Source organism: Drosophila elegans, unplaced genomic scaffold (genome assembly GCF_018152505.1).
Source record: "Drosophila elegans isolate 14027-0461.03 unplaced genomic scaffold, ASM1815250v1 contig_397, whole genome shotgun sequence".
Classification (NCBI taxonomy): Eukaryota; Metazoa; Arthropoda; class Insecta; order Diptera; family Drosophilidae; genus Drosophila; species Drosophila elegans.
In genome coordinates this window covers 3,933,505-3,945,052 of record NW_024545782.1, presented here as the reverse complement: position 1 = coordinate 3,945,052, position 11,548 = coordinate 3,933,505, and the positions used below count along the sequence as shown (strand labels likewise).

The following is an 11,548-nucleotide window of genomic DNA, read 5'->3' as shown; positions in this document are numbered from 1 at the left end:
CATTCTTAATTTCCAAAGTGACAAAATTAATATATGTTTATAGGGTATTTCTTTTACATTTTTTATTAATCAATTTTTAATTCAAATATAACAAGACTTATCCGCTAAAAACGTAAGCGGGAAAAACAAAAGACATTTTATACGTTGTCAAAAAGTTTTGATTGGATTTTCTATTAATATGTTTTTTTTTTGGTTCTTATTTACCTCTTGTCGTTTCTGTAACTATTATAATGTCAATAACTATCAATCACAAAGCTGAAACTTAAACGAATACATTGCAATTTTAATAGATTAAAAACATTTGCTTTTTAAGACGTATTTTCTTAGTCTAACGTTTTAGAGGTTTTTTTTTAATAATATAATACCAATATTAAATGCCCGAATCTGTTAAATATTTTTTTTTAGCTTCTAAGGGCCCATGTGAACATGGTTAAGGGTTATCTTTCATATTTTACGTACAAGTGTGATATATGAACAATGAACAAAATTCTTACATTTCCATTTATAAATAAAATTTACAAAAGTTCCGAATATATTGTTTCAGCAGTTAATGCTTGATATAAACATGTTATTTATATATATTCAACAGCCATCAAAATCCAGTTAGCGGAATAATATGTGGAAAGGTCGAAGTGGTTTTAATCAGTGGTTGGTCCTTCAAATTAATTAACTAATTACGCACTTTGTGAGGCTGACGATTCGGGAAGTAGAAATTCCAGCTCCATTGATTCGCCAGACAATTGTGAGTAAAGATTATTTGTGGGATTGAAACAAATGTTTAGATTGGGATGCCTAAAGTGCTGGGAAATCTAGAGAAGAGAGTGAGTTTTAGCAAACCAATTAACGTAAAATCCAACCAATTAACCCACCAAAGCCTCTTTGCCGGTTCTGTAGAAATGCATGGTCAAAGTCTCCATCCGCTGGTGCAAGGCCCGATCCATGGTTGACTTGGAGAAGGCAAAGAAGTCATCGTACAGAACCTGATTGGACAGGCTGAAGAGCCTGAGCCGCGGACAGGCGAGCACTACGTCCCATATACCGTCGGCATTTGGCCAGATGCGGGAGTTCTCCAGATGCAGTTGCTCCAAAAGAGGAAAACAGTTGATCACTGTCGTGCGGAAGTCGATGGCGCAACAGCCCTCATCATCGACGAGCGTTAGGCAGCGGAGGCTCTGGAACTTGGCCAATATCTCAGAGCGCGTCATCCAGATGTTGTCGCTGAAAGCGGCTGCCACCACATCCCCACCCCGTTGGCTCCCGATGTCCCTGAGTAGGTCGTCCAGCTGCTCGAAGTTGTGCAGTCGGAGCTTCTTCAGCTTGGGCAGACGCAACAGGCGGCCGGTGTTTTCCGTTCCGAGGTGGACTATGTCCAGTTCCAGCTCCTCCAGTGCCTGCAGCGTGCAGATGGCCCGCACATAGGCATCCTCCTCCGCTCTGTGCCACTGGATGCTCAGGGTCTGCAGGGTTAGTTGCAGATTCTGGCAGATTTCCTCGAAACACTGCGTGCTGAGGTACCAGCACAGCTGGAGGTCCAGGCGGCGAAGGTTCCGCCACTGGCCAATGTGCTGGCCACTGGCGTTTCCGCTCAGCCCGATGCCCTCCAGGTGCGGAAAGCAGCCCACCAGAATCGCGATGTCGGAGTCCCCATCCATCTCACTGTTTTCATCGCCCATGTAGGTCAGCTCGCTCACATTGGGAAACGTGTGGGGCTTCCACTGCTCGAGGAGATCCATGGCCAGGTACTGCAGTGTGAGCTTCGTCACCGTGCTGCGGATGCACTGCAGGAATTCCTGGATGACATCCCGGCCAATTCGCCCGAAGGTTTCGGGGTCCACAATGTGATGGGTCTGATGCTGCCATGTGTACGAGAGCACCGATCGCAGGCGGGATGTGGGCTCGCTGCTCCGCCACAGCTGCAGTTGCTCCTCCAGGTTCAGGTACTCTGTAATTTTACTGTCCAGCCGTTAGGTCATGATCCCTGCCCGGTTTCGTCGTATCGCCACTTACAGCAGGCAGTCCTCGTTGAGGTCCTCAATGCAAGCCATCTTGATGCAACCAGGCTACCGGTGGCCCAGAAGCGCCTGGAACTCGAGTGAGTAGTGCACATGTGTCCAAGGTAGATATTGTTGATTGCCGGATGAATACACTCATCAAAAAAGCTTTTGACGGCAAAAGCTCTCGCCTGTTGACGACCACTAATCGATGTATCGCAAGAAACATCGAAGTTTTCAAAAGCAGTTCGAATAACCAAGAAATGACTGCACAAGGAAAACATTTTTTATAAAAAAGAAAAATAAAAATCATCCCGTTTTTTAAGCTTTTTTGTGATTTTTTTTTTTTTGGTACCAGTAAAATTTAGAACTTAAAAATTTCTATCCATTAGGTAACATCTTAACTAAAAATAAAAAAATGTTTGATTTTTTTTAAATACTTAATGATTTGAAACTTATGAAGCATTGTTAAAAAAAAACGTGGTCCACCTGCGACCATGCCTAAGACTGATTTACTGACCAGAAAAAAAAGTAATAAGCGTGTTAATCTCAAAGTTTTGAAAATTATAAAATTTTAATCGTATTTTTGTGGGTTTCCTTGAAATTAAAAAAAGCGACTTGACCTTTTACAAATTTAGAGGTTCGGACGGTAGTCACACGGATGCTAAATCGTAGTCGCCAGTTCGAAAAACATGGTTTCGAAAAAAGCGAGTTTGAAAGTTTAAGTGCCGATGAAGCCATGTACAACCTGATGGAACAATTTTGGTTTTCAGTACTATAAACTTTACGAAAATTTAAAAACAGCTTGACTAACATATTTAGCATTGGTTAAAGGTGCGAAAAATGGATTTAGATTTTTTGAAACTATCACATGGGGTGACCCAATCGGAAAAAAAATATAACTTTGCTGTTTTTTAATTTTTTTTGGTTAAATATTTCAGAATTACGGTTTAAATTTATCAAAATCGGACGACATTATCATATAGCTCCCATGGAAACAAAACAAATAAAATAAAAATTTGTTTAATTTAACTTTTCTATTTGTAATTTTTTTCAAAAATTCTTTTTGACTTATTAATAATTTGGCAGCTGCAATGGGAACTATCAAATAATTGAGCTGCAAATCATCATAGCTTCAATGTTTATAAACATATATGCAAGTAAATCGTAATTTTTATTTTTTCAAGAATATTTAATTTTTGCAAGGGTATATGAATTTCGGCTTGCCGAAGTTTGCTTCCTTTCTTGTTTTAAAACGATATTAAAGCTTTAAGCGTAACAAACATCAGATATAATTAAACAATCTACTAGGATGTATGTAGAAAATGAATTCTCAAGTTAATGAAAAATCGGTGGTATATGAAGAAAAATATTATCCGAATTGCTGCGTTGCTGTTACATCGGTGGAGACGGATAACTAACTGATTTCGACAAAAAACATACAATACAACATACACGGTGTTAGCCTTGCGCTTATAAACTTTTACCGAAAAAGGAGTTTAACCTTTTAATATACAATAATACAAATATAACATAAAACTATTGAAACATTTAGGCACTGACTTTATATTATAAAGAATCAAATAAGCCAATTTAAAGTTTGTGACACATTGTGGTTCTTGCTTTACTAGTTTTATACCCCTTGAAGAAGTCTTATAGCTCAGAAGTAATCACCATCGTGTTTGTTAATCTAGATATAAATATGTTGGTTATTGTGACTGACTAACGAGGTTTTCCAGGTAAGATTTATGCAAATGGTTCTTCCTTTATAATCTTAACGATTGACATTGGCTATTTCCTGCCGGTCAGTTTCAGTCAATCTGCAGTTTCCGAAACGAACCCGCAGCCCCAAAGGAGGAGCGATGATTCTTCCGCTCATGAGTCCCAAATTCGCGCAGCTTTTCATCAACTCCGAAACTCTGGGACTCCTGAAAGTAGGATTCATAACTGGATAGCTTCGCCTCCATGGTTCGGCTTATGTCCTGCATGCTGGGCCCGGTTCCTCCGTACTCCTTGGGCAAATACTCGCGACGCACTATTTCAAATATAGCCGACGGATCAGAGGTTACCGAAATCTAAAAGAAATTTTTTTCGAAACCTCAAATGGGAGCTAATGATGCAAAGCGATTGGGACTCACCCGGTTTTTGATTTTTGCCGGGAAAAAAGAACGCAACGTATTGAAACCAGTTTCGAAGGCGGCAGGGACATTAATGAAATGGATTCCCTTCTGGCGCGTCGGCATCGCCTCGTCCGCATAGGTGGAAAACTTACTTAGCAACTGCGGCTGGAGAGCAAAGAGGTGGGCACCCGTAACTCCAGTCATGTCCATAATCTCCACATAACCGCTGACCGTGGCGTTCTCGTCCTCGAACATCATGATCTCACCGAACATGGATCCAACGCGAACTATGTCCTGGAACTTGTACTTGCTCGTGTCGTAGGACCCAGCTCGAATAATGGTCACGCAAGGCCCGGGATCGTCCACATCCATGGGAATTTGCAGGAGAACTCTGTGAGCAATGACAAAAGTTTTCAATTTTACAACTCGAACTTTATTATTGGTTATATAGTTGTAGCCAAAAGGAATCCTGAAGACAAGTGCCACGAATATGATCAGTTTCAAAATGAAAAAGCCCTTGAAAACAATCAGGCTTTATGTGGCGCCATCTGCCGAGCTGCAGGGTCACTACGACAAGTTAAAAGCAAGCAACACATATTTTTAAATATTCAAAAAGTATATCGTTGTTGCTAATAACTTTTACAATAATGGTTCGACTTGAAAAATGTTTGTGTTTCGATAGATATGACCGAATATAACAAAATAACTGGCCTCTATAAGCTAAATGGGGCACACATAAAAAACCTCATCTATCAAGGGTATAATATTTTTAAACATTTTTCAAAATAATTGATCAAATAAAAACTTGTTTGATTTTTGATTAAAATCAATATATAAGATATATTATGCCAATACAAAGTGCAGACGAACGAGAATTTTAGGTTATTATCTTAAATTTGTTTAAAATCTTTTACGGCATTTTATTTTATTTTATTTTTTTTATTTTGTTCATTGGTAGCTAAGTATTAAGATAAATTAATTCAAAATTTGTGTTAAGCTTTAAACGTGTGTTTTTTAGGATTTTACACTGTACCACTACTATTGTTATGACCGCAGCTGTTTATTTACTTTATAGAGTTAGGAACGCTTCTATAGGGACACGATAAATTCGATTTGTTCTCAGTCCGTTTCTTAATTTTTCACTTCGAGACTCAGAATCTTTGGTTCTAGAGCGTTTCTTACCCCATCCTAATGATATCCAGCACCTGGGGATCGGTGGCGAGGCGTCTTTTATTGAAGACCTCAGGAATGGATCCCTGCAAGGTATAAAACCGATCGAACTTCTCCTTTGCCCGTTCCAGGCTAAACTTTGTTCCGCGCAGAAAGGCCAGCAGGAACTGGTCTTCGGTGCAGGCTCTCAGATGTGGTTGCTTCAAGACCCATTCCTTTAGAGCCTCGATATCCTGTTGAAGCCGCTGGGGCACCTCGTTCAGCTCCCTGGTGGCAATCGCCATCAACGCGGGCTTCAGGGGTCGCACCGAACTCATTTTGAGGAAGGAAATAACTTTTGTCGATGTAGTCCCTCGCTCATTGAAGCTCTGAAGTGGGTAAAAATCGTTATTTTACCTAGTCACCTCTCCCTACTCGTATATTTGTTTACTTGCCTATATTAGCTGCGGTTTGCTCCTCGAAAAAGCTCTGCAAATCGAAAATCGAACTGCGTGCATATGCTAACCGTTTGAAAATACCTCGTCGACTGCCAAATTGATATACGAATAACATGTGGAATCAACGTACTTTGCCTGATCATAAGCCGATTTAACAATGCACGAAGACTTTTGTCGGGAGGGTGGTTGTGGGGGTGGTGCGAGGTGGTGGGTGGTGGTGGGTGTTGGTGGGTGGTACCAGGCTGGCGCCTGCTGTATTCCAGTCGGTTCACTTCGTTATGGGTCGCTTTGCGATTGATTGTCTTAATTGGCTTTGGATTTATTTTTTGAGTGCAGGCGACTGCGGTTTTTGCTGGCCCAGATATGAGCTGTTAAATCCCATTGATAAAGAAGGTTAATCGAGTGCAATTACTTAACTGAAGGCGGATTGATAACAGGCCTTGTTCGAGGCAGCGAACTCGAAAACTTAACGAAGGAAAATAAATTAAAATAAATACAGAACTCTTTTTATTAAAAACAAATTCTATTAGAAAGATCACTCTGTTCGGCAGTTCCGAATAGCGTGATAATCTGTGAAGCTTGTCCTTAAAGTTAAGGAAGCAAAAGTTTTCGTATTCGTGTTCAAAATAGTTAAGTCGAGTTTTCAATACATTAATAATATTATATATATTATACTCTAGATCAGCACAATCAGAAAGCGAAATCCTTTCATTTTTAGACATACATATACACTCATACTCCTAGAAATTAAGCTTCAGAAACACGGACGATTTTATCTTAGCTTCAGCTATCATTGAAAATCACCTAGATAATATATAATTAAATTTATTTTAAAATTCGAGCGACTATATCATATACATAGCTGGGATGACGTACAAATTACATTTAATTTAATTTTCAAATTCATAAAAATTTAATTAAGATTTCCATAGAACAAGTCTTCAAAACTTACAAATAATTAAATTAAACAAACAGTCTTTCCCTCAAATGATGAAAATATTCGTTCAAACTTTTGACGAAGGCACAGCAGAGAACCACTAACGCCTGAGAAAATACCGTCATTTTGCCATACGGTATATATTAGTGTTTTTGAAACGAGTACTCCAACGGTCACACTGTTTGCACCTGAACGTCAGGTTTGGCAGGGGAAAACATCTGACAATAAAATCCAAATTGTCCCGATGACAAGCGTCGAGGAGAACCCGTTCGCCGCTCTGCTCCAGGAGGGCACCAATTCGGATGGCGTGTCCCACAAACTGGTCGAGGATGTGCTTCTTTTCACGCTGAACAAGGCGTCCTCCTTTGCAGGTCTGTGCCTGGCGGACGTGGTGGTGGACACCAGCGAGGGTATGCTGGGCGAGGACCTGGTTGCCCACGCCCTCTTCGAGCGCCTCATGCTGGCCGAGACCGGCCAGTATGCAGTGGGGAATGCCAGTCCGGAGGCGCTGGAACCGCGGGCCATGTGCTACCTGCACGGAGCCTTTGCCCGCTGTGAACGCTTCCAGGCCGAGCGGAAAACCGACTGCTCCAAGCTCCTTGCCCTGATCCTGAACAATGCCAGCACCTGCATGCGCCAGCCGGACCTATTAGCCCCCCAATCCTTTGCCACCCAGTGGCTGGGGATGTTCGAGCAGGCCGACGAACACGACACCAGCACCCAGGAGTTCCTGGTCCGCGTCGCCTCCAAGGTGGTGGAGGAGGACGAACCGATCGAGGCTTTGGGCGCCCTCAAGGCCATCTTTTACCCAATGCTCACCGAACTGCAGAAAATCGTTGCCAAGGAGAACCTGATTACGATCAAGAAGAACATCTTCTGGATCCTCGGCTTCTTCGTGCGCGACAAGCGGGCAGCCGTCCTGGGGGAGCTGTTTATCGACTACACCACTCCCAATCCCAAGGCTAAAGGTAGGGCTAATAACTATTTAAACAGCACTATTTTTTTTGCCTACAAGGGCAGTCAAAATATTGCAACATTACATTGACATGAGACATTATAAAACGTATATATATTCTTGAACAGCATTAATAAAGTTGATCTAGCCATGTCCGTCTGTCTAAGCGAAATATTCACTCAGTTTTAAAGGATCGAACGAATATATCATATAGAAATAATACAAACAAAAAGCCAACAAATTATTTCTCTGCTGTTTTTCAATTTATACTAAAATATTTCGAGATAAATTATATAACTGTTTACTCTTACAGTGTCAGTTTTATTTAATTCAGACAACAATTAATAAAGCTGCTATAGGACTAGTTCTCTGTAAATTCCACGCTTTTTCTGAGATTTGATGTTAGTTCCGACAAAGTTTCTAATACTTTTGGACAGGTAAAGAAAGTATTTTTAAACAGACCATTAATTAACATTTATACAAATCAAATTCAAATAGAAATCGACTAAGAGTAATATAAATTTATTATTCAATGTTTTTATAGTAACTGATAGTTTCACAAATTGTAATGCTTGTTCTACTTTAGGTGGCGAATACATGGACACTTTGCTGGGCAGTCTTCTGTGCATCTCAATTCTGCCCAAGACCCAGACGGCCAAGTATGAATTTTTCCATGAGCTATCAATGGACCAAACGGACTATGCTCTATGGGGACTTTTGTCCCATCACCAGGAGTCAATTTTTCTGCTCGTCAAACAGCTGCTCGTCCTGTCGCCCGAAACCAAAAAGAAGACACTCCAATGGATAGCCAATTGCCTGGATGCAAATGTATCGCGTGGTCATCTGTGGAGCAGCATCAATCTAAACCTGGAGCAAACGGTCCACAGCACGGCCAGCGATGCCTTTATGACCAGTTTGAGTGCAGTTCTTACCCGTCTCTGTGCTCCTCTGTGCTTGCCTTCACTAAAGGTAATCAATCAGTTTTTGAACATTAAACCTTGTAAATAGATGCATTAAAAAGCAACAAAGGGCGTTGCAAGTTATAATTATTAAATTTAATAATTCAAATGATTATCAAATGGTAGTCATTTATTAAAATATTAATTTAATTTTAACCCAAAGAAACCACAAACCTTCAAAAATTTGTTTATTGGATTTTAAAACTTAAATCAATTTAGAAATTATATGCTATGTAAATATATAAACCACTATACAGACAATCAACCCCGTACGTATTCTTTTCAGGTTCTATTGGTGGACCCCACCTATTGTGCTGTGCCGGACAAGGATCGGCATGCGAAGGGTGTCAGTCTGCTGAAGGCCCACGACGAGACCTGCCTGCTGCCCAGCGAAGAGGGCGAAGAGCGTCTGACGGCCGAAAAGTACAATTTCGTGACCGAGGTCTTCTACATGACCCACAAATGCTTCGAACTGGCCAATCGTCCCTGCATTGAACGCCTGACTCGCGTGATGCGCGAACTGCAGAACACTCAGACAGCCTACGTGGAGGTTCTGAACAGTGATCCCAACAATGAGCTAACCAAAAACCTGTTTCGCATGCTGCTGGAGCAGATGCAGCAGGGGCTGTGCATCAGGAACACGCTCTCAGAGCCCACCAATGATACGGCCATGCTGAAGTTCTTCGAAGCCTCGGCGATCTGGCTGACGGAAGTGGCCATGCTGCCCCGTGAAATTTATGAGCAGTGTCTGGACAAGCGCGACTTCTCGCCACAAGTGTTCCGCAACCTGGAGCTGCTCTCAGACACACCGCCTTTTGTGGCTCCATATATGCAGTCCGTGCCAGAGAGCATTATCGACAACATATCGGCGTATTTGAACTTCTGCCGACGGCTGACTGGGGATCAATACATTCACATTTACTTTTCCGCACATGACGCTTTCTTCAAGATGATATTGCTATTCATGGGCAGCTCGGGGCTGGTGAAGAATCCCCACCTGCGGGCCAAACTGGCCGAGGCCTTGGAGTTTCTCCTGCCCACACAGATTCTGGGCAGCAACAGGGAGACTTTTGTCACCCATGTGTTTGACAACCATACGGATCGGTTGAAGGTGGTCCGCAGTCTGCTGAACGTTTTTGTTAGCATAGAGATGACCGGCCAGTCAGTGCAGTTCGAGCAGAAGTTCAACTATCGCCGGCCCATGTACGCCATAATGGAGTTTCTGTGGACAAAGCCGGAGCACGTGCAGTGCTTCCGGGAGCTGGCCATCGAAGCGGAGCAGAACATGGAGGCCATCGAGCCCCCCATTTTCTTGCGCTTCATTAATTTGCTTATAAATGATGCCATCTTCCTGTTGGACGAATCGCTGTCTAACCTGGAGCAGATCAAGCAGTTGCAGCAAGCCCAGGACAATGGTGAGTGGAGTGGACTGTCTCACAACGAGCGCCAACAGCAGGTGAGCAACCTGCAACACCTGGGCATGCTGGCCCGATTTGACAACATTCTCGGACGGGACACCATCAACATCCTAAAGTTGCTGACCACGGAGATCAGAAGCATTTTCTGCCACAACAGTATGGTGGATCGCATCGCAGCCATGCTGAACTACTTCCTGCTGCATTTAGTGGGGCCCAGGAAGGAGCGCTTCAAAGTCAAGGACAAGAAGGAGTTCGAGTTCGATCCGGCCCAGACGGTGCTGGAGATTTCTCACATATACATCAATTTGAGCACTGATGACAGCTTCTGCCTGGCAGTGTCGCAGGATGGACGCTCCTACAGTGAACAGCTGTTCGGCTACGCCGACAACATCCTAATTCGGATTGGAGGAGGCCAACTGATCGGAGACATGTCCGAGTTTGCTGTAAAGGTGGCGCGAATGGGAGCCCAGTATAAGGAGGAGCAGGAGCTGCTGGCCGATGCTCCGGAAGAGTACCTGGATCCGATTATCTCTACGCTGATGACAGATCCTGTCGTGCTGCCCAGCTCCAAAGTAACCGTTGATCGGTCCACCATTGCCCGTCACCTGCTTAGCGACCAGACCGATCCCTTCAATCGTGAACCCCTTACCATGGATAAGGTCAAGTCCAACGAGGCTCTCAAGCTGGAGATTGAGCAGTGGATTGAGGGCAGGCGAGAAGCGGCCCGTTCCAAGAGTTGAGGCAGCATCGAAGACGCCGTTGCATGTGCAGCTGCCCAACCAAAGAGTTAACTCCACGCGATGACAGATTAGGCCATAGTCAATGTATTTTTTTTTTCATAAGAATTCCAGTCATACATAGTATTATTGCTTGTATGTTCAATCCTTGTACAGTTGTGGTTTTTGAATTTTAATCTAACTCTGTTTTCCTTATCGGTCGAATAAAGGTTTCTATATTCTCAAATTATATATTCTAGCAACGTAATTGAAAAGCAGCTTCATTGACTGTAATGTCCTAACTACAATGTTATTTAGCCGTTAAATTATGTTGTAAAAGTAGCTACTTATGTATCCGTACATTTGCGCGTGCTCTTATTCAGACTAAAATCCATAACTGGTTTAATCGTTTAAATATAACCTTATAGTTTAGTAAAATGATGTAAATACCCATTATAAATTTTAGTTGTGCATTAAACAACTTTTCTTTTTTTTTGGTTTTGTGGCTACAAAAAATATAAACCCCCCCTTCTGATTTGCTGAAATGTGTGACTCATTTTGTGTGATTTTTCCTTTTCCTTCATGTAAAAACAAACGATTTTAAAAGTTCGTGTTTATAGCTTGAAAGCATTACTTTTGAAAATATTTAAAACAGAAAGAACGGTAAAAATGAATTAATCATATTAATATTTCTTCTACAATCTTAGAGGACCAACAGATTTTTTGTACTTTTGTTTCAAAGGCAGCTATGCATACATATGTTATAGTCGGCAGGATAGTGTAAGTTTCGCCAAGCGTAAGTTCTATAATTTTATAAATTATCAAAAAGGAACGCTTAACTTTAT

General features: G+C 41.9%; 3 protein-coding genes across 3 annotated transcripts; 1 reads left to right on the top strand and 2 right to left on the bottom strand.

Moving 5' to 3' along the window:
* Positions 1–318: 318 nt before the first annotated feature.
* LOC108135290 lies at positions 319–2,149 on the bottom strand. The gene is made up of 3 exons (XM_017255974.2): positions 2,008–2,149; positions 870–1,953; positions 319–809 (listed from the first exon to the last, which is right to left on the bottom strand). The coding sequence occupies exons 1-3, from the start codon at positions 2,043–2,045 to the stop codon at positions 675–677; spliced, it is 1,257 nt and encodes a 418-aa protein (XP_017111463.1). The 5' UTR covers positions 2,046–2,149; the 3' UTR covers positions 319–674.
* A 1,434-nt stretch (positions 2,150–3,583) lies between these two features.
* LOC108135188 (retinol-binding protein pinta) lies at positions 3,584–6,071 on the bottom strand. The gene is made up of 4 exons (XM_017255809.2): positions 5,716–6,071; positions 5,294–5,649; positions 4,130–4,502; positions 3,584–4,066 (listed from the first exon to the last, which is right to left on the bottom strand). The coding sequence occupies exons 2-4, from the start codon at positions 5,596–5,598 to the stop codon at positions 3,803–3,805; spliced, it is 942 nt and encodes a 313-aa protein (XP_017111298.1). The 5' UTR covers positions 5,599–5,649; positions 5,716–6,071; the 3' UTR covers positions 3,584–3,802.
* Positions 6,072–6,815: 744 nt separating this feature from the next.
* LOC108135264 (ubiquitin conjugation factor E4 A) lies at positions 6,816–10,950 on the top strand. Its single transcript, XM_017255938.2, has 3 exons — positions 6,816–7,623; positions 8,197–8,579; positions 8,856–10,950. Exons 1-3 carry the CDS (start codon positions 6,900–6,902, stop codon positions 10,725–10,727), a joined length of 2,979 nt encoding a protein of 992 aa, XP_017111427.1. The 5' UTR covers positions 6,816–6,899; the 3' UTR covers positions 10,728–10,950.
* The last annotated feature ends 598 nt before the right edge of the window (positions 10,951–11,548 follow it).

What these genes read in the sequence shown, in the direction of transcription:
- LOC108135290 (XM_017255974.2), bottom strand. Translation starts at nt 2,045, where the DNA reads ATGGCTTGCATTGAGGACCTCAACGAGGACTGCCTGCT. An exon ending in CTCAACGAGGACTGCCTGCT is followed by an intron (nt 1,954 to 2,007) that starts GTAAGTGGCGAT and finishes ACGGCTGGACAG; the next exon opens with TAAAATTACAGAGTACCTGA. An exon ending in GAACCGGCAAAGAGGCTTTG is followed by an intron (nt 810 to 869) that starts GTGGGTTAATTG and finishes TCTCTTCTCTAG; the next exon opens with ATTTCCCAGCACTTTAGGCA.
- LOC108135264 (XM_017255938.2), top strand. Translation starts at nt 6,900, where the DNA reads ATGACAAGCGTCGAGGAGAACCCGTTCGCCGCTCTGCTCCAGGAGGGC. An exon ending in TCCCAATCCCAAGGCTAAAG is followed by an intron (nt 7,624 to 8,196) that starts GTAGGGCTAATA and finishes GTTCTACTTTAG; the next exon opens with GTGGCGAATACATGGACACT. An exon ending in TGTGCTTGCCTTCACTAAAG is followed by an intron (nt 8,580 to 8,855) that starts GTAATCAATCAG and finishes TATTCTTTTCAG; the next exon opens with GTTCTATTGGTGGACCCCAC.
- LOC108135188 (XM_017255809.2), bottom strand. Translation starts at nt 5,598, where the DNA reads ATGAGTTCGGTGCGACCCCTGAAGCCCGCGTTGATGGCGATTGCCACC. An exon ending in CTGGATATCATTAGGATGGG is followed by an intron (nt 4,503 to 5,293) that starts GTAAGAAACGCT and finishes CATTGCTCACAG; the next exon opens with AGTTCTCCTGCAAATTCCCA. An exon ending in CGGCAAAAATCAAAAACCGG is followed by an intron (nt 4,067 to 4,129) that starts GTGAGTCCCAAT and finishes AATTTCTTTTAG; the next exon opens with ATTTCGGTAACCTCTGATCC.